The 23,325-nt window shown below is 44.8% G+C and overlaps 2 protein-coding genes across 2 annotated transcripts; one reads left to right on the plus strand and one right to left on the minus strand.

Annotated features, from left to right (window-relative positions):
• The first annotated feature begins 1,003 nt into the window (after window positions 1-1,003).
• LOC117035038 (39S ribosomal protein L13, mitochondrial-like) lies at window positions 1,004-1,719 on the plus strand. The gene is given in 1 exon segment (XM_033128640.1): window positions 1,004-1,719. A coding segment is annotated over 1 exon segment (537 nt). The 5' UTR covers window positions 1,004-1,027; the 3' UTR covers window positions 1,565-1,719.
• Window positions 1,720-11,820: 10,101 nt separating this feature from the next.
• LOC117035393 (tetra-peptide repeat homeobox protein 1-like) lies at window positions 11,821-13,414 on the minus strand. Its single transcript, XM_033129267.1, has 3 exons — window positions 13,378-13,414; window positions 12,919-13,088; window positions 11,821-12,351 (listed from the first exon to the last, which is right to left on the minus strand). The coding sequence occupies exons 1-3, from the start codon at window positions 13,412-13,414 to the stop codon at window positions 11,821-11,823; spliced, it is 738 nt and encodes a 245-aa protein (XP_032985158.1).
• Window positions 13,415-23,325: the final 9,911 nt, after the last annotated feature.

Genomic DNA, 23,325 nt, shown 5'->3' on the forward strand with positions numbered 1-23,325 from the left:
TGATAATCCATTTTACAAAGAGCAGGTCCTAGTGGCTATTAATATATAAAGGCATTTCAAAGTTAGAAATAGATGTTTCAGAAGTCCTTTCACTGAGGTCCATTTGTATCTTATATGCATCTGCCTAACCTGCAAAAGTCCATTCAAATCATTAAAACGTGAACAAAATTTCATTTGTATAAAATCCTGTGTTCAGGAATGGAAGGAGAGCCCTAGAAATATCTACCACCGTCCTTTTATTTTAATTTTTACCTTAGGCAAGCAGGAGAAAGAGAAAGTGCCATGATCCTATTTTGACTTAATCAAGATAATTCACACTTTCAAGCAAAGGCAATTCAGCAAGAACCTCACGGCCTACCTTGAACCAGGCGACACAGTGACTTCTTTTTCAACAGCGACACCATGTGGCCAAATTTGAGAACTTCATCTTTCCAGATCACCGCGGATCACCAGGAAGCAACATGGGATTCCAGGGCATCCCCATGGAACCACTTCCGGTCACTGAGACTTTTTTAAAAAAATATAATCAAGTGAGTCACCATCTGTAGCTTGGTGACATGACACTTTTCAAAGAAATACGGAAGAAAGAAAAATACGTCTCTTTTCAACTTCTTTCACTCCTTGCTGGTTGTGGGACTTCAGACAAGTGATCTCACCTCTCTGGGTGGAGATTTTGTGTAGAGAGGAAGCAAGGGTTTGAGGATGGAGGATAAAGGCAATGCCAGTCTGGGATTGGGCATGGCCAGTCATGTGCAAAATGGGAGATTTTGCCCTCAATCCCTAGCATTGCAACATCTTTCCTTCTTAACTCAGAAAACTGCTTTTTATGCCTCCCTGCATTTCCTCACTTCTCTCCATACAGGTTGAAAAGATTTGAGTCCTCCTCACCCCTAGCTAACCCCTCAGTGACTCCACTTTGCAGCGCCTCATGACAAACAGCTCCTCCCACCTTAAAAAAATATTCTAGGCTGCGGACTGAACTTAGATACTGGAGAAAGGAGGACGGTCCTGCTGGTAGTGGAGAAACATGTCGAGTTTCTCTAGAGCGCCTCAGCAATGGGCCACTTTTGCTTGAGTTTGGTATCTTTTAGATGGGAAAATGCAGCCCCCCGGTAAACTTGCTGCTATGGCATCAGTCAGACTTCAAGGATTGCATAAACCTGTGTACCATCAACTGAGTGACTGCGGTGACCATGTTGTCATAATGAGCACAAGGCACATTGCGTTTTCTGGAAACAAATGGGAACAAAAAGTATACTCTTCACATACTGGTTACCCAGGTGGATTTAAACAAGTAACAGCTGCTCAACTTCACCAGAAGGATCCAGTGGCAATTGTAAAACTAGCTATTTATGGCATGCTACCCAAAAATCTTCACAGAAGAACTATGATGCAGAGGTTGCATCTTTTCCCAGATGAGGATATACCTGAAGATATTCTTAAGAATTTAGTGGAAGAGCTTCCTCAACCACGAAAAGTACCCAGATGTCTAGATGAGTACACACAAGAAGAACTAGAAGCTTTCCCAAGAGTTTGGTCTCCACCTGAAGATTACCGGCTGTAGAAGAATGAAAATTGCAGAAAATAACTTCTTCCTGATAAATTTCTCCTAACCCACAGGACTGAGTGAAACAACCACTGCATTTTACAGGAAACTTGTTATGGGCGCTGAAAGTTTGTGGAGAAAGGTCAGGAAGGGATCTTCCTTCAATAGGAAATTGCAATAAAATACATCATTTTATAGAAAAAAAAATTCTAAACTTCAAGGACAGCTATTGTTAAGAATCTTCAGGTCGGTAGTCAGCTCAACAGTGTAATCAAAGTTTCAGAATTTTTCTATTTTTTTCATTCTGTTATCTTTCTTTAGGTTGTGTGGATTTTGCCTCATGGTCCAAAATGGCCAGTGCAGCTCCAGGCATTGCATCTGTGTTCAAAGCAGGAGGGAAGAAAGCACCTTGCCAGTACACTCTCCTTTTGTGCCTGTCCTCCTGCCATATTTTTTATAAAGGTAAACTACACATAACATAAAACTTACCATTTGAAATACCTTAAAGTGTATGATTGATCCAGTGACACTTAGTACATTCCCAGTGTTACGCGAATATGACTTTATAGCTCTGGAACATTTCAACACTCCGAAAAGAAACCTTTAATCCATTAAGCTGTCCCTCCCCATTTCCCACTCCCCACTGCCGCTGGTAACCATTAATTTACTTTCTGTCTTTATAGGTTTGCTTATCCTGGAGATTTCATAGACATGGAATCATAAATATGTGGACTTTATCCCTGGCTTCTTTCACTTGGCATGAAGTTTTCAAGGTTTGTCAATGTCGCAACATGTATCAGAACTTCATTCTTTTTTATAATGGAATATGGATGTCCCACCTTTCTTTATCCATCATCAGTTCATGGTCATCTGGCTTGTTTTCACAATTTGGTGATTGTAACTAGGGCTGCTATGAACATTCACACACAAGTTTTTTTTCCATTCTTTTGGGTTAATTTTTATTTTTCTACATAACTACAAGGCCATTGTCATATCTAACAGAATTGATTCCTGAATAATGTAATCCTTAGTCCTTTTTTGAATCCCCCCCCTTGTCACAAAGATGTCTTGTTACAATTTGGTTTATTTGAGTATGATCCCAGACAAGATTGACGCATTGCATTTGGTCCGTATGTTCCTCAAGTGTCTTTTCAGTCTATACCTGTCCTCAGTTTCCTTCTTATTTTATTCTATTATTTAGTAATAACTGTCTTAGAAGGTTGTCACTCTCCCTGGTTATAAACCTCTCCCTATCAGCCCTCCACCTAAATGCAATGATTCTTAATCTTGACTGCACATTACACTCACCTGGAGAAAGATTTAAAAACACTCTGTGCTTGGCTGAGGAGCCAATGGGGCGAAGCTACCATCTGTGGGATTATGACTGAACGCCTCTAAGTCAGAATCCCGCCCAGGCGGAACGATACGGCAGCGCCGCGGAGCCTCGGTTGGCCTCGGATAGCCGGTCTCCTGCTGACCCCGCCAATGGGCCGCCAGGCACGTTCGGTTGGGAGTGAAAAAATAAAATAAACAAACAAACAAATAAATAATAAGTAAGTAAATAAATAAATAAAATAAAAACACTCAATGCTCGGGCCACACCCTGACTAATTAATTCAGAACCAGCATTGATAGTGTCCGTGTCCCTATTTTTTTTAAATAGACCTTTTTTTTTTTTAGAGCGGTTTTAGGTTCACAGCAAAATTGAGCAGAAAATACAGAGCGTTCTCATATGCCACCTACCCCCACAAATGCACAGCCTCCCCCAGGACCAGCACCCCCACAAGAGGGGTGCATCGCTTACAGTCCATGAAGTTACACGGACACCTCATTATCACGCAAAGTCTATAATTTACTTTAGGGCTCACTCTTGGTGCTTTACATTCTTTGGGTTTGGACAAGTACGTAATGATGTATTCACCACTGTAGATCGTACAGAGTCGTTTCACTGCCATAAAAATCCTCTGTGCTCTGCCTATTCACCTCCTCCCGGCAGCCCCCAGCAATCATTGATCTCTACTGTCTCCCTAGTTTTGCTTTTATGAGAATGTCACATAGTTGGAATCATACATTATTTAGTCTTTTCAGAATGACTTCTTTCACTTAGTAATATGCATTTAAGGTTCTTCCATGTCTTTCATGGCTTGGTAGTTCATTTCTTTTTAGCCTTGAATAATATTCCATTGTCTGGATGTACCAGTTTATTTATCCATCACCTACTGAATGGCATCTTGGTTGTTTCCAAGTTTTGGCAACTGTGAATAAAGCTGCTATAAATATCTGTGATCATGTATATTTTTAGCCTTTCCCCTCCACGTTATTCCATTGTGCATCCAGGGCTGAGAACCCCACAGGCCTGACGGTGACCGTCCACCTGCACTGTTCAATATGGTAGCCACCAGCTACATGTGGCTATTTAAATTAATTAAAATGATATAAAATTAAAAATTCAATTCTTTAATCACAATGGGCACATTTTAAGTGCCCCCCGTGGCCAGTGGCTACCATATTGGACAGCCCAGATACAGGATACCATGTTTCCCTGAAAATAAGACCTAGCCAGACAATGAGCTCTAATGCGTCTTTTGGAGCAAAAATTAATATAAGACCCAGTATTATATTATATTATATTATATTATATTATATTATATTATATTATATTATATTATTAGAACCAGTCTTATATTATAGTAAAAAAGAAGACTGGGTCTTATATTAATTTTTGCTCCAAAAGATGCATTAGAGCTGATTGTCTGGCTAGGTCTTATTTTTGGGGAAACACAGTATTTCCATCATTCCAGAAAGTTCTAGTGGGCTGCACTGCACTAGACTTACCCTTATTTCACAGGAGATGCAAAAAGAGATTTTTAAATTCTATATTCCTTCTCTATTTATTGGTTGTAACTCTTCTACAAGAAAGAACCTTCTCCCTTTAGCTGTTTGTTTACACTGAATTACAATTTCCACAGGAAAGACAGGAGAAATACATGATTCTTCTTAATTTAGCAATGTTGGAATATTGAATTAGAGCCTCGATGATTCTCTCTAGTTCTTTTTTCTTCCTTTTTTGAGGGCCATTGTGAACCTACGGGTTGCAGACATTCCTCTTTCGAAGCTCAAAAGTTTCTCCCTTTGATTTCTTCACGTTGGCCCCTGAGACCTCAGACATAACCCCAGTAATCTCTGAGAGTTTCGTGTTTTCAGTGTGACAAGATGTTCCAGGCTCATCTTGGTATTTCTTGCCTCAGACCTGGAGTCAGCCTTTTTGCCAAAATATTTGGGTTACTTTGAGAGGGAAATGATATTTACTGACAATTGTCTGCGTCCCTAGAAATCTAGATGAGAGACAACAAAACCTCCAGGCCTTCATCCGTCTGGGCACCCAACACTGTCCACACTCTGTGGGTGGGAGAGACTCATTTTAACCCTTTCAGTGCCTCTGCCCCACCGTCTCCTTTCTCTGTCCTCAGTGTGTCTCTGTGTCCATCCCTACCAGGGTCTGTCAGATAAGCAGGGGGACTTCTGTTATATCCTGGCAGCCCCCAGGGCTATCCACACTGTTATATCTGTCTGCCCTCCCCTTCCTTCATAACCTGTCACGTGTCCCCCTTTCCCTCCCCCAGTCTGATCTAATTTTCTCTCTGCTCTCCTGAGGTTGGCCTGGCTAAGAGGATTGGAGCATTTGCTAAATGGGACAGGACAGGGTCAGAGAACCGGATGTGGGGAGACCCAGGACCCAGGATAGCCACAAGGGGGCAGCAGAGGAAGCGGGAGATGAAGACAGAGGGGCAGCGAGAAAGGGTGAGGGATGCTCCCACCTGAAAGAGGGAGAAAGAGAGGGAGGAGGCAGGTAATGAAAGAGAGGACGTGCTACTTGGCTGCAATGGTTAACATGGTATTTACATGGTCACCAGATGTACATTTGAAAAATAGGGGCGGCCCCTTAGCTCAGTTGGTTAGAGCACGATGCTCCTAACACCAGGGTTGCTGGTTTGATACCCTCATGGGCCAGCGTGAGCTGTGCGCTCCACAACTAGATTGAAACAACCACTTGACTTGGAGCTGATGGATCCTGGAAAACACACTTAAAATAAATAAAAGTTAAAAAAAGAAGGTAAAATATATTGAAGAGGTGTGAGAAATACAAATGAGTATAAATGAGGAGGGTGTGAGAAAGAGAGGGATGGAGTATCTGAGAGACAGAAGAAAAAACGTTGTGGAGTTTTAAGCAGTACGTGCTGGTCATCATTATGCAAAGAGCTGTACATGCAGGATTCCACTGACACCTCACAAAAACTATATGCACTAGGAGTTGAAAGAAAAACACATAATTCTCCCATACAACTTTTTGTATTTCCATTTAATCACTTTGATTTCTTTTTTCTTTCTTTCCTTTTTTTTTTTTTTTTTTTTTTTTTTTTTTTTTTTTTAAGAGAGGGCACAGCTCATAGTGGCCCATGCGGGGATGGAACCGGCAATCTTGGTGTTATTAGCACCATGTTCTAACCAACTGAGCTAACTGGCCACGCCCTCACTTTGATTTTTTTAAAAGTAGATTGAATATTTTAGAAAGATTTCAGATTGACAGAAAAATGGAACAGGTAGTACAGAGAATTCCCATATATCCAGCACCCAGTTTCTTCTGTTATTAGCATCTTACATTAGTATGGTCCATTGGTTACAATTAATGAACCAATCTGGATACACTAATTATGAGCTAATGTGCTTATTTAGTCAGATTTCCTTAGTTTGTACCTAATGTCCATTTTCTGTTCCAGGTACCCAGCCAGGATACCATATTACATTTTGTCATCATGTCTTCTTATGATCGCCTGGCTGTAGCAGTCTCTCAGACTTTCCTTTTATATATATATATATATATATATATATATATATATATATATATATATATATATATATATATTTAAATGACTTTGATGATTTTGAGTAGTACCAGTCAGGCATTTGTAGGATGTCCCGCTACTGAAATTTGTCTGATGTTTTTCTCATGATTAGCCTGGGGTTATGGGTTTTTGGGAGGAAGACCACAGAAGTAAAGTGCCATTTTCATCCCATCCCATCAAGGATATGTACTTGATCACCTGGCTGCGTAGTATTTGTTGGGTTTCTCTACGATAAAGTCGCTCTTTTCTCCTCCTTTCCATGCTGTACTCTTTGGAAGGAAGTCACTACGTGCAGCCTGTATGTGTTTTAATCCCAACTTCACTGCTCAGACTGCTGAGACTCAGAAAGGTGTAGTGTTCTGCCCCAGGTCACACAGCGGACACCCGGTGCTTCTGAGATCTTGTCCATCTCTGCATTACTCTACACTACCGAGACTCAGGGTGAGAGGGATACAGAGAGCAAGACATGAGAGTCCAAGCTGGAGGGAGGAAAACAGGAGGCAGAGTGTCGGGAAACAGATGAAGAAGAAGATGGGGATGTGGAAGGGGATGAGAGACAGATGGAGACTAAGAACCCAAACAAGAAGGCAATGAAGGGATGCAACAGGCAGAGGGACAGAAAAGGAGAGAGGCGAGAAACAGACCAACAAAATTCTTTACTATGGATAATCTATAGATGCTTATAGAAATTTCCTGGTTCTAGCTTTTCCTTTGGAATGAAGTGGGGATCGAGGTTAATTTTGTTCCCACATATATGCACCCCCCACATTGAATTAACTTGATGCTGTGTTCAAAACAAGTTGATTACATATGAAGAAGATTTATTTCTGGATATTCTCTTTTGTTCTGTTGACTTACTGGCTGATCCTTATGTCTATAACACACTTTGTTGATTGCTGTAGCTTTTTTTTTTTTTAATTGGGGAAGGGTAACAGGACTTTATGGGGGAACAGTGAGTACTTCCAGGACTTTTTTTTTTTTCCAAGTCAAGTTGTTGTCCTTTCAATCTTAGTTGTGCAGGGTGCTGTTCAGCTTCAAGTTGTTGTCCTTTCAGTCTTAGTTGTGGAAGGCGCAGCTCAGCTCCAGGTCCAGTTGCCCTTGCTAGTTGCAGGGGGCACAGCCCACCATCCCTTGCAGGAGTCGAACCAGCAACCTTGTGGTTGAGAGGACGCGCTCCCACCAACTGAGCCATCTGGGAGCTCATCTGTAGCTCAGCTCAAGGTGCCGTGTTCAATCTTAGTTGCAGGGGGCGCTGCCCACCATCCCTTGCGGGACTCGAGGAGTTGAACTCTCAGCCTTGTGGTTGAGAGCCCACTGGCCCATGTGGGAATCGAACCGGCAGCCTTTGGAGTTAGGAGCTCCAACCGCCTGAGCCACCGGCCGGCCCCGATTGCTGTAGCTTTATAATAAATCTTGAAATTAAGTAGCATAAGTTCTTCAATTTTCTTGAGCTTGTTTTGGTTATTCTAGATCTTCTGCATTTTACCTAATTTTAGGGTCATCTTGTCAATTTCTTTGAAAAAGCTTGCTGAGATTTTTATTGGGATTGAATTGAATAGACAGACAGATTTGGGGAGAATATCTATGAACATGGGATGTCTTCCTATTTATATAGGTTTTCTTTAATGTCTTTCAGCAGCGTTTTGATAATTGTACATCTTACATTAGACTTCTTCCCAGGTAGTTTTTGTTTTTTTAATGCTATTGTAAATAGTATTACTTTTTAAATATTCTTTTCCAATTTTTCATTGCTATTACATAGAAATGCAATTAATATTTGTTGATTGATATTGCATTTTGGGACGTTGCAAATTTCATGTTACTTTCAGTTGTTTGTGTGTGTGTGTGTGTGTGTATTCTATCATTTTTTTTCCCATGTCAACTACAAGTATTACAGCTTTACCTTATCTACAATAGTTTTTTTTTTTTTTTTTTTAAATTGGTGAATATTGGAGAACAGTGTGTTTCTCCAGGGCCCATCATCTCCAAGTCGTTGTCCTTCAATCTATTTGTGGAGGGCGCAGCTCAGCTCCAAGTCCAGTCACCGTTTTCAATCTTAGTTGCAGGGGGCGCAGTCCACCATCCCATGCGGGAATTGAACCGGCAACCCTGTTGTTGAGAGCTCATGCTCTAACCAACTGAGCCATCCGGCCGCCCTTCTGGCAGCTCAGCGGCAGCTCATTGTCTTCAGTCTAGATGTGGAGGGCGCAGCTCACTGGCCCATGTGGGAATCGAACCAGCAACCCTGTTGTTAAGAGCTCGTGCTCTAACCAACTGAGCAATCTTGCTGCCCAGTACAGTTTTCTAAAGATAAAATAAACTCCACTTCTATGGCAAGAAATCCCAAATATACAAAAGAAAATGAATACAACACAAAACATAAATTTCCATCCCATTCCCCTCCCCAAAGAGGGGGTCTAGGTGGAGAGCTGAGTACAGCCAAAGGAGAAGAAAAAATGGAGGGTTTAAAAAAGTTTTTGGAAGTAAAACACTGTTTAAGGTAATGGCAACCTGGAAAAAAATAAAAGCCTAATAAATAACCAAGTGAGGCTGGCTTAAGCACTTTAAAGCCAGTGTCTGTGATGAGCAATAAAGACATTAACTGCTTCTCCATGAAAATAAAGAAAATAAAAAAATAAATAAAAACGAGAAAATAAAAATGAATAAAAAGTGCTTCACCATAAATGAGTTCAGTTCAGACTGATGTATTGCAGCTGAGCCAGCAATCGAATGGCATGCTTTTTTTAAAACCATTTTATTGATGTATGATGTACACATGAAAAGCTGTGTATACATTTAATGGCTACAACTTGATGGGTTTGGAGATAAATAGACTTCAACTTTTGACTAAAAATGCAAATGCAACCAAGATGTCTGTGAACATCTACGGCGGGTTCCATCCACTTCCCAAGTCACAGCGGATAAATCTCGGAGAGGGAGATACCGCAGCTGCCCCTTCTCTCCCTGGGCCTTACGTGGGTCAGGGTGTCCCAGAGACCCTGACAGCACCTACTGCTCTAGCGGAAGTCTCACAGCCAGCAAGGAGGCATGCGATGTGAGCAGGGGCTTGAGAAGGGTTTTTCCATCATCTGCCCACATGTCTCCTGTCCCCTTCAGCTCTTCTTCTCTTACCGGGCTGAGATTCTGCAGATGCTGGCCTGGCCTAAGATGGTGAGTCAGACTAGGTCAAGGCCAAGGAAACCCGCTGGGACTGAGGGGGTGGGAGAGAGACCAGGGAAGGAGAGGGAAGGGGAAGCATGGGTCTACACAACACAGAGAGGTGGAGATGGTGAGTCAGAGGAGGGAAGAGATATGTGTGTGGGGGGGCAGGCGGGGGAGTTGTCTAAGTGGCAGAATTGTAAGACGGCCCACTTACTCTGCACTTCCTGTAAATCAGGCTCTGTGCTGAGAGTGTAAATGGCAACTCCATGTAATTCACACCCACGTGTGTGGAGGAGGTGCGGTTGTTACCAAAGTCTCATGGATGTCCAGCTATTCTCCAAGAAGAGGATGGGCTTTGCACAATTTCCCGGGGTGGAGCGGCGAAGGGCTGTGCTGTCCCGCTGGGCGGCCTAGGTCCTGCTCAGCTCAGATGCTTGCTGTCTTCTCAGACACTTGAACACTCTGATCATGGTGTGACCTCTTGGAGGCAAGGGATTAGGCTGCCAGACGTAAAGGTCCTTTTGTAAGGATATTAGAGGACATAGGACCACTGCTGTCACATGGGGAATGACCCAGGCTAGGGGCAACCTGCCTGTTCAAGAAATTCTGATGCCTCAGTTTCCCCTTCTTCCTACCTCCCCATTTCTCCCCTCTCTGCCCGTTTCCCCTTCTATGTCCCCTCTTTGCCCCTCAGTCTCCTTGTGGGGCCTCAGTGTGTTTTTCTGTGTACATTCTTACCAGGGTCACTTCGATATAAGCAGGAGGGGTCTCCTGGCAGTTGTGCCCTGCCCCTTCCACCCACAACTTGTCACATATCCTTCCTAATTCTAAATCCCTGCTAATTCTCCCTATGTTTTGCTGAGGCTGGCCTGGCCTAAGAGGATTGGAGCATTTGCTAAATGAGACCAGGACAGGGTCAGAGAACCGGCTGCGGGGAGACCCAGGGACCAGGACAGCTGCAGAAGGAAGCAGAGAAAGCTGGAGACAGGAGACAGAGGGAGCAGGCACTTGGTGAAAAGATAGAGACCACAAACCCAAAATATAGACGTTGTAGACACCAATCCATGTTAATGGACCTTTGATTGATGACAAATTACCAGCCTCTCTATAAATTGACAGTTGGAAATTCATGAGAAAAAAACAAGAAACAAAAACCCCAGATCCCTACCTCATGCTGTATACAGTTAAAGACCTAAATATCAAAGATAAAACTATAAAGATTTTAGACAATAAAAAGGAATGCTTTAGAAGTGATAATAAAAGATTTCTTAAGCAAACAAACAAACAAGCATTAACGTTACAGAGGAAAAGAAAAATAAAACCCAAAACTGAGCTATATGCAAAGCAGGGGGCTGGGGACCTCTGACGCCATCTGTGAGCTTTTTGCAGTTTGCAACAAAGCAAGTAGACATGTTGAGCACCGGCTTTTGTAAGCTTTTATGTCAATCTGAAAATGAGGTTTATCTTGTGAAAGTCATTTTTATTAAGTTTAATTTGTTTTACAACATAGCAGTTTGCCACTGATGGATGGAAATGAAAAAACAAAAAACGAAAAAAAAAAAACAAAACCCAAAAAACTGGTCCATAAAAACAGATAATGAGAAGCACTGAAATAAAATCAAGACATTCTATGTGCTTATAAAAAATACAAACGGGAAAAATGCAACACATGAACTGCAAAGAGAATATAATAAATTCAAATAAATTAAGAAAAATGAATTTTAAAAAATGAATACATTATGAGTATTCAAATGTCCGATTAACATGTGAGAAGGGTTTGATTTCTCCATCACAAGGTCTCACAATTCTAAATGTCTGCGAGGATGCAGACAGGGCGACCTCTGGGTAAACCAAGTTGGTCAAGGCCCCTTAGAAGTTGCCAGCAGCACCACTCCAGCAGAAACTCTGACGGGAACCCCAATTCCACTCCCAGACTTAGGAACTCACAGAAATGCTCACGTGGTCCTAATAACGGGGCGGGGACAGAGCAGCGCGACATGTGATGACCGCACAGTAAACACAGCAAATGCCACCTCCCCAGGTCGGAGAAGTGGAGGAGCAGTTCACACTGCAGAAGAGCACCCGCTGTGCAGACCCAACGGCCACCAGTTCCCGCGCCCACGTGGGCGCCCCGCGCTGGCCAAAGACACCTCGTCCCCTCTGGCCCCTGGAAATCTGATCCGCAGGACTTTGCGGGGACAGGAGCCTTTATAAGTCCAGTAATGTCCTGGGGTCCCATTCGTTGTCATCTCCCTCTTGGTACCCAGACGTGGAGGAGGACGAGGGTCCCTCCAAAAGGTCTTGGAGTGAGGGCAGCTCTGTGAAACCGTGGATCATAACAGGGTCGAGCGAGAAATCCGAGGCGTAGGGGCCCTGAGGCCAGACTGAAGCCGGGGCTGGCGCTGGGGCTGGGGCTGGCGCTGGAGCTGGAGCATCCGGGACCATCTTCTGGGCGCCCTGCGCAGGGTCCCACCAGGCCTGGCTGTGGCTGAAGACGTTGGGTTCTGCTGCGGGGAAGACTCCGAAGGGGCTGGGCGGAGGGGGGTTGCAGAAACCTGGGCCCTCGGGGAACACCGGGCCCCCGGGGAACACAGGGCCCCCGGGGAACACAGGGCTGACTGGGGCAGGCGCAGGGGCGCGGGCTCTGGGGCCCTGGGGCGCAGCGCGGGCTTCGGGGCCTTGACACCTGGAGACTCCCAGCAGCCTGGAGTGTTTGGCCCGCCGGTTCTTGAACCACACCTGGGAAGAGAGGGGACAGGCGGGAAGTGTAAGAGCGGAGGAGCTTGGAGCAGCCCCCTCTGCCCAGGTGTGAGGCTGCTCAGGTGTGACGAGCCGCAAGCCTCACACTTCTCCTCCCCCCTCCCAGACTCAATTAGAGGCCCGGGATTCCGGAGGTCTCCGGGCAGGTGCAGACGGCAGGAAGGGCAGGGCATGGACACCCAGGGCCAGGAATGGGGCTGCCAGAGAGGGTCGCCGGGTTCACAGAGGCCCTGAGGTCTGGGCATGGGGAGAGCCCAGGGACGCCCTGCTGGGCTGGGTCGTGTTGGCTGGTTTGTACCGCACAGGGTTGACGTAGACTCCAGGCCCGGTCCTGTGTCCGCACTGGGGGACCCATTGTTAGCGGTGTGACCCAGGGCAGCTCTCGGCCCCACTCACCGTGGCGTCCCCACCCGCAAAGCAGGAGAGGGGGAGAGTGGGGAGGTGGCCCAATGACCCGGTCGTAGGTAGTGTCGCTGTGGGAGCGGGTCTGGTGAGTACTGGGGGTGTTGGGCGGGGGGGGGGGGGGTTCGGGGGGTGGGGTTAGACCTGCACTTGGTGCTCCTGAAGGTTAAGTCTAGCCGCCAGGGTCTCGCGCTCCTGGTACGTCGGGTACTGGTTCCTCTCGAAGAATTGCTCCAGCTCCTGCTGCTGTTCCGCACTGTACTTCGTGCGCTTCTGTCGCCGCCGCCCCCGAGGAATTGCAGACACAGGGGGGCCTGGCCAAAGGGGAAAACAGGGTCAGACTAGCCCCACGGACAGTCCTCGGACCACCAGGCCCTCGTGAGCCGGTGGGGGGCTCAGGCCTGAGGGCGGCTGCCAGCGCTGTGCATAGGAGTGTAGCATCTGGACCAACCGCCCTGGCCCTCACCTGCCAGCCCTGGCCCCTGTACCTGTCTAGGCCTCGGTGTCCACATCTTTAAAATGGGCCTGACAACAGTGCTCTATTATTATTATTACAGGGCCCAGTGCCAGTGAAGGCAGGCAGGGTGGGTGCCTCAGGCTCACCCAGGCTGGGGCCCCAGGTCGGCTCCCTCCTCCGCATCCCGGCTTCCCTTTCCCCCTCCATCCAATGGCTGAAGCCACCCTGAAACTTGCAGGGGGGCACTGTGTGCCTGGCCCTCTGCTCATCTCAGTCCCAAAATATAATTCCATGCCCACATTTACGAAGTTTCCAGACAATCGGGCCCTTCTCTCCATGCCCAGAAGCCTGCTGGCCTCACTACAGGATCTATCCGCACAGCCCCACCGGCTGGCTCCTGCCCCTCTCTGTGGGCCCAGACTCACCCATGGGACACTCAGGTTCTTGCATCCTGGCTCCTGCTCTGCCCACTGCGTTTGAGGCTCTGTCTGCAAGGTCTGGTGCTTAAATACCACCTCCACTCTGAGCCCACCAGGCGTGCCCTGAGGGTCCTGGGACCCACCCTCCCTGGGCCCACCCTAAGCCCCGCCCTCTGCAGGGGACCTAATCATTGATTAATCCTTTCACTGAGCAGCTACTGCACTTGTGCCCTGTCCTGGGGGCTGGGGAACCGCAATGGCAAGACAGCTTGGTCCTGCCCTATGGGGGCTCTAGCTCAAGGGGACCCGACATTGCCTCGATGTGGGGTCCGCATCTCATGAAACAATCCCTCTGGCCCCCCAGTGCCAGGGGTCATCCTATTCCCTCCCAGTCCTGGGAGCCCCACGTCTCCCACCTCCCTGTCCAGCCACCATGTTCTCCTGCCACAACCATCCTGCAGCCTCCTTCCTCCCGGTCCTCAGGGGCCACTCTCACTTCTCCAACTGTCTCCCCAGGCCCTGGACATGGGGAGAGTTCCACACCCTGGCCCTGACCGTGGTTTGGTGTCCGGGCTGGTTTTCCTCTGCAATAAAGGTGGGACGGGTTGCAGGTGGACAGCTGCAGATTTCCCTTGGGAACGGATGAACTGGGTCTGTTCTGTGTGTCTCTGGTCCCTGAGACCAGCCCTCGGAGCTGCATAGACCCGCGACTAAACATCAGACTGCACTCCTCACTTGTCCAGGGGCTGCTGGGGGCTTGAGTCAGGACAGTACAACTTCCGATGCTCACCCCCAGGGGACTTTTATTTTAATCAATGGAAGTGACAGTTAGTTCGGTGACCGAATACAAAAAGAAACAAAACAAAGTGCTCTCATGATTAGATTTACCTCACACTCTGAACTGTCACTTCCTATCTTATGGTGGCATTCTACCATATAGGACATTTTTTTCTGCTTCTTGGGCAGCTGGGAACACATTGGTCATCACAAAAGTCAATGGCCCTGCTGTCAACAAGGGATAATCTAGCAATTTTGTTGGTCTCTAAGATGTGACTAGAGGCCACCTTCTCTCTGATTTTGAAATGAATTTAAGTGTAACATTTTGCTGATTAGATTGACAAAGATGAGAAGAGGGACCAGGCCTTCGATTGATGGGTGAGGGGATAGGGAACCTGGCCTTTCAACCTTTTGGATGTAGGTTGATTTTTGAGACAGACTTGGTGATATCTGTCAGTGTCCCTCAGCCAAGGACTATTAAGAAGACCAGTAATTGAGAATATTTGGGTTTATTGCAACGAGGGATCACACACATGGAAACCCTAAGGGTGTCTCAGAACAAGGGTCTTTGAAAGGACTTATATAGGATTTGGACATGTATGAGATGATTTTGGGGAAGTTTCAAAGAGTAACTTTTAAGCCCAACAGGATGTGGGTGTACGAGTATCAGGAACACAAACAGATACTCGTACACCCGTATTCCTGGCAGCACTGTTCACAATAGACGAAATGTGGAAACCATGCAAGTGTCCACTGACAGAAATGAAGAAGCAGAACATGGCTGATGAACACAGTGGAATATTATTCAGCATTGTCAAGGAAGGAAGTGCTGATACATGCTGAAACATTCATGAACCTGGAAAGTATTATGCTAAACGAAATAAGACAAAGAAGGATAAATAGTGCATATTTCCACTTCTATAGAGATAGATGCAAATTCATAGAGACAGCAGATTACCAGGGGCTGGGAGAGGAGGGAATGGGCCCTAGCGTTTAATGGGGACAGAGTTTCAGTTTGGGAAGATGGAAAACATCCTGAGTATGTGTGGTGGGGATGGTTGCACAACAGTATGAATGTACTTAATGCCACTGAACTGTACACTTAAAAATGGTCAACATGGTAAATTTTATGTTCTGTATATTTTACCACAATTTAAGAAATTAGAGTGGCTTTTCTCCGGTGTGGATGTAGTCAGGAAATAGTGGTGATACCATGCTTGGGTATCTTATCTAGAAGGTGAGGAGGATAGAATGTGGCTGGAGTGTGGTTTGTATAGAAAGTGTCCCTTGTGATAATCTGATCGAAGCCTGCCCTTGTTTGTTTGTGTTTTGTGAAATCATTTATATTCAGCAGGAGGGCGCCAAGGTTTGGTGGTCAGTTCCAGGCCAGTTCCCAGTCACCGACTGCTTTTCTCTTTCTTGTAGACTATTTAGCAAACTCCCTTGAACTCCTTGCGCCAAGTGAGGTGTTGGACAGTTGGGAATCCCTGCAGGTCCTTATCATTGTCAGCTGCCTGACGTGGGGCAAAGCCATCCTCCCTAGCCAGGCCCCGTTTTCCCCACCCAGACAATGGGATTAAGTCAACGGCTGCCCCACACCCGCCTGGGAACTGGCTTCTGCTCAGGAGAGAAACTGTCACAGGGAGAGCCCATCCTTGTTCTCTAAGGTGTTTCCCTGGGGCAAAGTGACTGGCCTCTACCATGCAGATCAAACATAAACATTCCTGGGAAACCAGCCTTTCACAGCCAGCAATTTTCAAATTCTAGTGGGCATCAGAATGCTCTGGAGGGCTTGTTAATACCAGATTACCAGGTCTCACCCCCCGGAGTTTCTGATTCAGTAGGTGCAGAGGCGGGGCCCAAAATTCGAATTTCTAACTCGTTCCCAGGTGATGCTGATACAACTGGCCTGAATCGGGGAGTAGTATCTGATTCAGATACTACTGACTCAGGTACTGAGCAGAGGGCCAGGCACACAGAGCCTCCCTGCAAGTTTCCGGGTGGCTTCAGTCATTGGATGGAGGGGGAAGGGGAAGGGGGGATGCGGAGGAGGGAGCCGACCTGGGGCACCAGCCTGGGTGAGCCTGAGGCACCCACCCTGCCTGCCTTCACTGGGCCCTGACAGAAGTAAGAACCACTTACTTCTGTTGTAAGTGGTTCTTACCACAGAACCACTGCTGTAAGGGACAGCCTACCTTGCCCGCCTTGGGCCCCTACCCCTGGCCTTAGCCCCTGAGCTTGCTTGGTTTTAGGGGCAGGAAGAGGCCAGCAAGACAGAGGTGGGGCAGAGGGCCAGATCGGGAAGGGCCTGGAGGAGCTCTGATGTTATTCGCAGGAGAGAGAGAGAGAGAGAGAGAGAAAGAGAGAGAGAGAGAGAGAGAGAGAGATTCAAATATTTTTCTTATGTGCTACACACTATTCTAAGTGCTTTATTTTATTCGAAGTGCTTTATAATTATTAACTGAGCTCTCAGCTGGCTGCACCCCCCTACCCTTAGTTCCTCCCTCTGCCATGACAAACTTTATGTTGCACCCCCCGCCTCAGTGATGACAAGCTGAGTGGACAGGACACTCTCCTCTATCCCTCAGATCCTTGGAGCCCTATCACTGCATTCTATATAAATTTTCTTTCTACTTTTGTGTCCTCCAAAATTTTTCCTGCCTCCCCAATTATTCAATGTCCAAGTTCCAATATTGTTTTTCAGATTATGTATCCTTCTGTCCATCTGTCCATCTACATATCCTTGTATTAGCTACCCATCTGTCTCTATCCCAGCTGAACGATCCTGAGAACAGTTCTGAGAACAAAGATTTATTTTTTTATTTTTTATTATTTTTTTAATTGGGGAATATTGGGGAACAGTGTGTTTCTCCAGGGCCCATCAGCTTCAAGTCGTTGTCCTTCAATCTAGTTGTGGAGGGCACAGCTCAGCTCCAGGTCCAGTTGCTGTTGCTAGTTGCAGGGGGCGCAGCCCACCATCCCTTGCAGGAGTCGAACCGGCAACCTTGTGGTTGAGAGGACGCACTCCAACCAACTGAGCCATCCGGGAGCTCAGCGGCAGCTCAGCTCAAGGTGCCGTGTTCAATCTTAGTTGCAGGGGGTGGAGCCCACCATCCCTTGTGGGACTCCAGGAATCAAACTGGCAACCTTGTGGTTGAGAGCCCACTGGCCCATGTGGGAATTGAACCGGCAGCCTTCGGAGTTAGGAGCACGGGAGCTCCAACCGCCTGAGCCACCGGGACGGCCCTTTTTTCATTTTTTAAAAATTAGTTTTATTACAAAACAATGTAATAGTTAGACATTTACACCCCTCAAAAAGTGATAACCCCTCTCCCCAATCTACTACCCCTCTGATATCATATATAGCTGTTATCGTTCCACTGATACTATTCCCTATGCTGTACTCCACATCCCGTGACCACATATATATATATAATTATAGTCGACATTCCATATTATTCAGCTTCAGCTTCAGGTGTACAGCGCAGTGGTCAGGCATCTACACAGTCCATGAAGTGATCTCCCTAATAAGACATGTGCCCATCTGACCCCCTACAAAATCTTTACTACATTATAGATTATATTCCCCAAATTGTCTTTCATAGCCCTGTGGCTATATTGTGATTACTAATTTGTACTTTCTAATCCCTTTACCTTCTCCCCCATCCCCACCTAGCAACCCTCAGGGTTTTTTGTTGTTGTTGTTTTTAATCTCGGCCTCTTTTTGTTCTCCCTGGGAAATGGCCTTCAGCTTCATCAGCAGCAAAACATAGAAAAAACAAAACAAAAAACAAAGAAATGTTTCACTGAAGTATACCACTGGTTGAGAAAAATGCACAAATCAATAAGTCATCACAAAGTGAACACGCCTATGTCCACCTCCCAGAGTGAGAAGCAGAATATCTCTAGCAATGCTGAAGCTCCCTCATGGCAGCTCCCAGTCTCAACCAAAGGTAATCACTATCCTGCCTTCCAATACTACAGGTTAGTTTTGCCTGGTTTTGAACTTCAGATGCATAGAATCATGGAATGTGTCTTCTTTTGTGTTTGCTTTCTTTTGTTCATCATTGTTTGTAAGAGTCATCCCTGTTGCCTTAGCAATGGTCTGTCTGCATTCTGATGTCTGTGTAGTTTGCCATTGTATGATATAGCACCGTTAATTTATCCAATCTCTCCTCAGTAGCTATTTGGGCTGGTTCCAGTTTGGGGTTTTTCAAACAATGACGCTATGAACATTTTTGTGCATGTCTTCTGACAAAATAGGAGTGGAATTTCTGGGCCATAGAGGAGGCATTTCTCAAATTTAGTAGATAATGCTTAATAGATCTTCAAAATGGTTTTACTCTGTATCCTCACCAAAACGTCTGCCTTTTAATTTTAGCCATATTGATGGGTGTGCAGCAGAAAATCATTGTAGCTTTATTTTGTATTTTCCTGATGACCAATGAAGTTGAACAACTTTTCCATTCATTTTACTTTAAATGTTTTTTTCTGTTATAGTGTAGAGTTTTCTGTGTAATGATCATACACAGATTTTGTTAGATTTTTTCCCCCAAAGTATTTAATATTATCGTAAATTCTATCAGTTTTTTTTTTCAAAGTTGTTTCTTATTTATTTGTGGCTGGAGTGCAGAAAAATAACCTGTTTTTGTTCTATTGACTTTTATCCAGGGACCTTGTGAAATTCTCATATTAATTCTAAATGATTATCTATAGATTCTTTTGGGTTTTCTACCTACACAATCATGTCATCTATAAATGATGGTTTTCTTCCTCCCTCCCTTCCTTTCTCCCTCTCCCTCTCCCTCTCTCTCTCTCTCTCTCTCTCTCTCTCTCTCTCTCTCTCTCTCTCTAAGCCATACCCTTTATTTCCTTTTCTTTCTTGATTGCACCTTTATTTCCTTATTGCATGGACCTTCAGTAGTGTTGAAGAGAAGTGCTGAGCACTAGATGGCTCTGTCTCATTCCCAGTAACTGAAGGAAAGCTTTCAACATTTCAACATCAAACAAAATATTTTCTATAGGATTATTCTGCAGATACCTTCATCAAATTAAGGAATCCACTTCTCTTCCTCATTTCTAAGAGTTTCTTATTTTTAATCAAAAATGAATTTTGAGTTTTATCAAATGCCTCCATCGTATGGCGATGATATGATTTTCTCTTTAGTATATTAATATGGCAAATTCCTTGGTTTTTGAATATTAAACCATTCTCGCATTCCTGAGATATTATTCCTAAAATAAACTCAACTTGGTCAGGATGGCTTATCCTCCCATGATGCATGCTGGATTCCATTTGATAATATTTTGTCTAGGACTTTGGTTCATGAGTTCATGTTTTTGGTATTGAAGTTTGTGCAGGCCTCATGAAGTGAAATGAAAAATGTTTTCTCTCTTTCAAGTCCCTGGAAGTTTGCATCAGATCAATGTAATTTCTTTCTTAATTGTTATGTGGAGTTTGTGGATGAAGCCAAATGGGCATAGAGTGTTCTTTGTGTGAAGAATTTCAATTCTGGGGATTACTCTTCTTTAATAGGACTATTCAGATTTTCTATTTTGTGTGTGTGTGCTTGCTTTGGTAAGTTACATTTTGCTAGGAATTTGTCATTTAAATTTTCAAATTTCTTAGTGTAAATTTGTTCATAATATCCTGTTAGGATCATAAATGTCTTTAACGTAGAATCTTTAGTAATGCCCTCTTTTTCATTCTTGACCTTGGTAATTTCTCTCTTTTTCTCTTTGTTAGTGTGTTTGGAAGCTATCGATTTTATTAGTTTTTAACAAAATATGTCTGATTTTATTTATTGCTGTTCTCATATTTATTATTTCTTCCCTCTGTCCTATTTCTTCCCTCTGTCTTAACTTCTTGAGATGATGGTTAAAATGGTTGATTTTAGTCTTTCTTTTTATCTGATATCCGATATATCATTTAATGCTATAGATAAATGAGATGAAAACTGTAATATTTTAAACAAATGAATGCCAATAAATTTGACAACTTAGAGGAGGTGCACAAATTCCTTAAGAACTACAACTTTCTGAAGAAAGTTTAAAAGATGAACACTTATGTATCTGGTAAATAAATTAAATACATAATTAACTCTCTTACAAACTGGTGAATTCTATCACATACTTCAGGAAGAAATAATACCTTGCACAATACCTGGCATCTGTCTTATCTTTTTTTTCCCTGCCTAATCTCCTCCTTGGCCCTGCTTTCTGTTCCTCCTTCTTGGAATGTATTTCCCCCTCTGTTTCCCTCCCCTCTTGGTTTCCCTCTCGGTCTGTCATCTCTTCCATATTTTGAGGGGGATGAAACTATCCTTTTGAAGTTACCAAACATGAGTTGCTCTGGAAATCTGTGTGGCCCCAGGGCCATTCCATCCTCACCTCCCAGCCTCTGTCTCTTCCTCTTTAACCTAAGGCTCATCAGAAGATGGGTTGGATCCTGTTTGTCTTGGGAAACTTATTAACCCCTTCTGATCCATAAAATAGGGGAGGAGGGATGGCTCTTACCTCATGATGGTAGTGAGGGATTCAGTGAGGGAGAATTACGAAGACAGTGCCTAACAGTGCTCCTGGTAAGTGCTCGATAGAGAGTTTAGCCGTGATTTTATTATTATTGTGTGTCCCAGGCATGATTTCCTATGGAGGGGATAGGAGTGGGGAGGGCATCACTTCGTTAAAACTCGGTTGTCTCCACGAAGTCCCCTCCCGATGGGCCAGGCATCGGAACCTAATCCTCGCTAATTCTCCTGCCTTTCTGCTGAGGCTGGACCCTGGGTAAGAGGATTGGGGCTTTGCTAAATTAGTCCTGGAAACAGCTAGGGAGGGGCTCAGAGAACAGGAGGAGCAGGAGGGAAGACAAAGACAAGGGGGTGAGGGGAGAGATGGAGAGAGGAAAAGAGAGCAGAGAAATAATCAGGCCTGTATGAGAGGGGGAAGGAAGAAACAGGGAGGAGAGAAGCAGGAGTGAAAGGCGGGACCAACAATGGGGGGAGGGGAGAAATGCCAAGAGGGTCCCGAGGAGCTACATCCCACCAAGATAAATAGAAATGCCAGTTTTACGGCTTCCTACCTGTGGGACTTTGGGCAGGTTACCTGACCTCCCTCTGCCTCAGTTTCCCCAGCTGTGCATTGGAGATAGTAATAGCATCTATCTGATAGGTTGTTCTGAGAATTAGAAGAGTTAGAATTGGCTTTTTCCAGGGTCTGGCAAATAGTCCCTGCTCAGTAAATTTTTCTTTTTTCTTTTCCATCGACTTATTGAGGTGTAATATCTATACTATAACATCCACCCATTTTAAGTGTACAGTTTGGTGAATTTGGGCAATTGTACATGGTCATAGAACCCCTACCCTAATCAATATATGGAACATTTCTAGCACTCCAAAAAGATATTGTTGTGTTCCTTTGTAGTGTATCCTGTCTGTTGATCCCAAGCCCCTGGCAACAACAGTTGGCTTCCTGCCACTCTAACGTTAACTTTCTAGAATTTCATATAAGTGGAATCGTACAGCATGTACTGCTTTGAGCCTGATTCCTTTCTCGGATTATTGTGCTATTCACCCATGTTGTTACGTATGCCCGGCGCTCAGTGCTTTTTATTGCTGAGGAATTGATGCATCCCAGTTTGTTTATCTATTCGTCTGTTGACAGACGTTTGGATGGTTCCCAATCTGGGGCCATTATGAATAAAGATGCCATGAATGGCACAAGTACAAGTTCAATTTAAAAAAAAAAAATAGGTTAAGATAAATATATAGCACAACGTCTTCAAAGGGTGTCCATGTCATTGCAAGTGTCAGGACTTCATTTGTTTTTGTGGTTGAATAATATTCCATTGTATGGACGGACGACATTTTGTTTATACATTGTCAGGCGATAGGCATTTGGGTTGTTTCCATCTTTTGGCTACTGTGAATAGGACTGCCATGAACATGAGTGTACAAGTTTTTGTTTGAATACCTGTTTTCAATTCTTTAGGGGTATATACTTAGAAGTGGAATTGCTGGGTCCCTATGTAGTTCCAGAACATTTTTATCACCCCAGATAGAAACCCTGGGGTTAGTAGTCACTCCCCATTTCCCTTCCTCCCAGCCCCTGGCAACCACTAATCTGCTTTCCATCTCCATGGATTTGCTAATTCTGAACATTTCATATAAATAGAATCATACAATAGTGGCCTTTTTGTGTCTGATTTCTTCTGTGAATGTACTTAATACCACTGAGTGGCATATTTTACAATGGTAAAAATGGTAAATTTTATGGGATGTGTATTTTACCACACACACACACACACACACACACACAAACGTATATTGGGCTGTTAGCACGGACCAGTCTTCAGGACCACCTACTTAATATAATAATCTCATTTATTTCTCTCAAAGTAGGTTTTCTCGATGATGCCCCATGTGGGGAAACTAAGGCTAGGATAAATGAGTTGCCCAGAAGTGGCTGGGTCAGGTTCGGACAGCAAGTCTGCTTGACCCCATCAATCTTGTGTTCAACTCCCCCACCCCCCAACACACACACACAAATTTTCACCTAGGATTCAGTGATTGAAAGGAACAGAAACAGAGAAAGATGACTTAGAGTTGAAGAAACAGAAAGTCAGAGGCAAAGGAAATACGAAGAAAGGGAAAAGAGAAAGAAGGAAAATGACAAAAATCCAGGGACCTGGGCGTCTGAGAGACAGTCTGGAGGAAGAGAGAGAGAGAAAATAAGAGATTGGAGAGAACTGGTGGGAAACTGAAAGTGACCCAGGGACAGAGATGGAAGAAGGGACAGGTGCAGGATGTAGCTGCAGAGGGTTGGAGGCTGATGGGGAGGGCTTTTATCCTCACAGGAGCCACTGAGGCAGGAAGTGTAATTACCACCCTCTTGCCGAAAGGG

Source organism: Rhinolophus ferrumequinum, chromosome 15 (genome assembly GCF_004115265.2).
Source record: "Rhinolophus ferrumequinum isolate MPI-CBG mRhiFer1 chromosome 15, mRhiFer1_v1.p, whole genome shotgun sequence".
Taxonomy (NCBI): Eukaryota; Metazoa; Chordata; class Mammalia; order Chiroptera; family Rhinolophidae; genus Rhinolophus; species Rhinolophus ferrumequinum.

Excerpts from the sequence above, each read along its gene's own strand:
- LOC117035393 (XM_033129267.1), bottom strand. The coding sequence starts at position 13,414 with ATGCGGAGGAGGGAGCCGACCTGGGGCCCCAGCCTGG. Across the intron at positions 13,089-13,377 it reads GACCTGGGGCCCCAGCCTGG|GCCCCCCTGTGTCTGCAATT; the intron begins GTGAGCCTGAGG and ends CCCTTTGGCCAG. Across the intron at positions 12,352-12,918 it reads TTCAGGAGCACCAAGTGCAG|GTGTGGTTCAAGAACCGGCG; the intron begins GTCTAACCCCAC and ends CTCTCTTCCCAG.